This window comes from Medicago truncatula, chromosome 1 (assembly GCF_003473485.1).
Source record: "Medicago truncatula cultivar Jemalong A17 chromosome 1, MtrunA17r5.0-ANR, whole genome shotgun sequence".
Classification (NCBI taxonomy): Eukaryota; Viridiplantae; Streptophyta; class Magnoliopsida; order Fabales; family Fabaceae; genus Medicago; species Medicago truncatula.
This window is the reverse complement of record NC_053042.1, coordinates 21,647,200-21,648,771: the sequence shown is the minus strand read 5'-3', so window position 1 is coordinate 21,648,771 and position 1,572 is coordinate 21,647,200. Positions and strand designations below refer to the sequence as shown.

The following is a 1,572-nucleotide window of genomic DNA, read 5'->3' as shown; positions in this document are numbered from 1 at the left end:
TCTGGATCTATGATGGACCTTTACATAGAATAGGAGAGGGCAAAGGAAAAAGTGCAAAAATCGCTTTTTTCTATATTAATAACTCTATTATTGTTTTTTCATGTAGAGGGAAGGAGAGAAAAAACAAACACCAGAAAAGAAACAAACTCTCTTTTTGAAATTTCTTAACATGTACTGTAGAACACATACATATATATCGAAACATTTTTGCTTTATCATCAGTACCCGAAAATTGCTCCATCATTGCGAGAAATATATCACAAAATTTTTTAAAACAGAGGTTCGTCTTTTTTTCAACAAAATTACAATTTGAATTAAGAGAGATGGAATATTACCTGGCAAATAGCGTGCTAGATAAAATTAGGAGGTAAATGCCCTTTTCGAGATTTCTTTGCGGTGAATGTTTGAATAATATCAATGTCATCAAGTGATTTGAATATCTCCCGCTCGGTGTAACATATCATCAAGTCATTTAACCACTCATTGTTAATCTTGTTGCGCAATTTAGTCTTGATAATCTTCATTGCTGAAAAAGCTCTTTCAACGGATGCTGTCGACACCGGCAATATCAAAGCCAACTCAATGAGTTTGCAGACCAATGGAAATACCAAATGTTTCTCAGTTTGAACCATCTTCATAACCAAACTTTGAACATCTTCACAAGAAGAAAAGGAAGCATGCCTTTTCACTTGAAGTACATAAGTGTCAAGTTGCTCCCTTATTGTTCCACGGTCATCATCAGAAAAGTCAACATGATAAATATCAGCAAGACGAGCAAGCTTATCAACATCAAATTTGGAGAAAGAGTTCTTGGGGTCAAGACATGAGAAGCAATCAAGGACAATGTTACTTCCTTCACTAAAGCGATGATCCATCTCCATACATATTTTGTCAATAGCAACATACAAAATCTCTGCACGGTAATGGTGAATATTAGCGACAGTCCTCCCTTCTAGTCTTGAACGAGCCCGAACCGGTATTTCATCATCCATATTTGGCACCGGAATACCTTTAGCAACACAAAATTCCTGTACATCCAAAAATAAATTATCCCAACCATTATCTCTCAATGTGGCAAACCGAGCTTTGACAACATTAATTAAATCCATGGCAAGCACAATATTAAGATCTTTTCTTTGCAAGATTTTTGAAAGCTCGTTTGTGATACCAAACAACTTTAACATTAACTTCAAAATGAAAACAAATTTAAAGCTCTCCATTTTTTCTATCAAACCAGCTGCTTGAGATGGTCCACGTCCATCTTTATCAACCATACAAGCACCACTAACACGGAGGACCACATCTGATCCAAACGAAGCAAGGTAGTATGATGTGAACTCCATCTAGTATCCCCGGGTCTAGCGAGACTACATGATTGGTTCGAACCCCTTCTTGTAGATATCTCACCACTCGATAGTTTACTAAAAATATCTTCGTGTTGTGCCTCCGTCAAAGCATCCCTTCTCTTACAAGATGCACTTGATGTTGTTACAATTAAGGATATGTACTCAAAGAAATCATTAATAGATGAACAACTACTAGCAACAGACACAATCACCAATTTCAAGCGGT

The 1,572-nt window shown here is 36.5% G+C and overlaps 1 protein-coding gene across 1 annotated transcript; it reads right to left on the bottom strand.

Annotated features, from left to right (window-relative positions):
• Positions 1 to 329: 329 nt before the first annotated feature.
• Positions 330 to 1,261, bottom strand: LOC112419387 (uncharacterized). Its single transcript, XM_039834336.1, has one exon. It carries the CDS (start codon positions 1,218 to 1,220, stop codon positions 351 to 353), a length of 870 nt encoding a protein of 289 aa, XP_039690270.1. The 5' UTR covers positions 1,221 to 1,261; the 3' UTR covers positions 330 to 350.
• Between the last annotated feature and the right edge of the window lie 311 nt (positions 1,262 to 1,572).

Coding starts and splice junctions, on each gene's coding strand:
- LOC112419387 (XM_039834336.1), bottom strand. CDS start 1,220: ATGGAGAGCTTTAAATTTGTTTTCATTTTGAAGTTAATGTTAAAGTTG.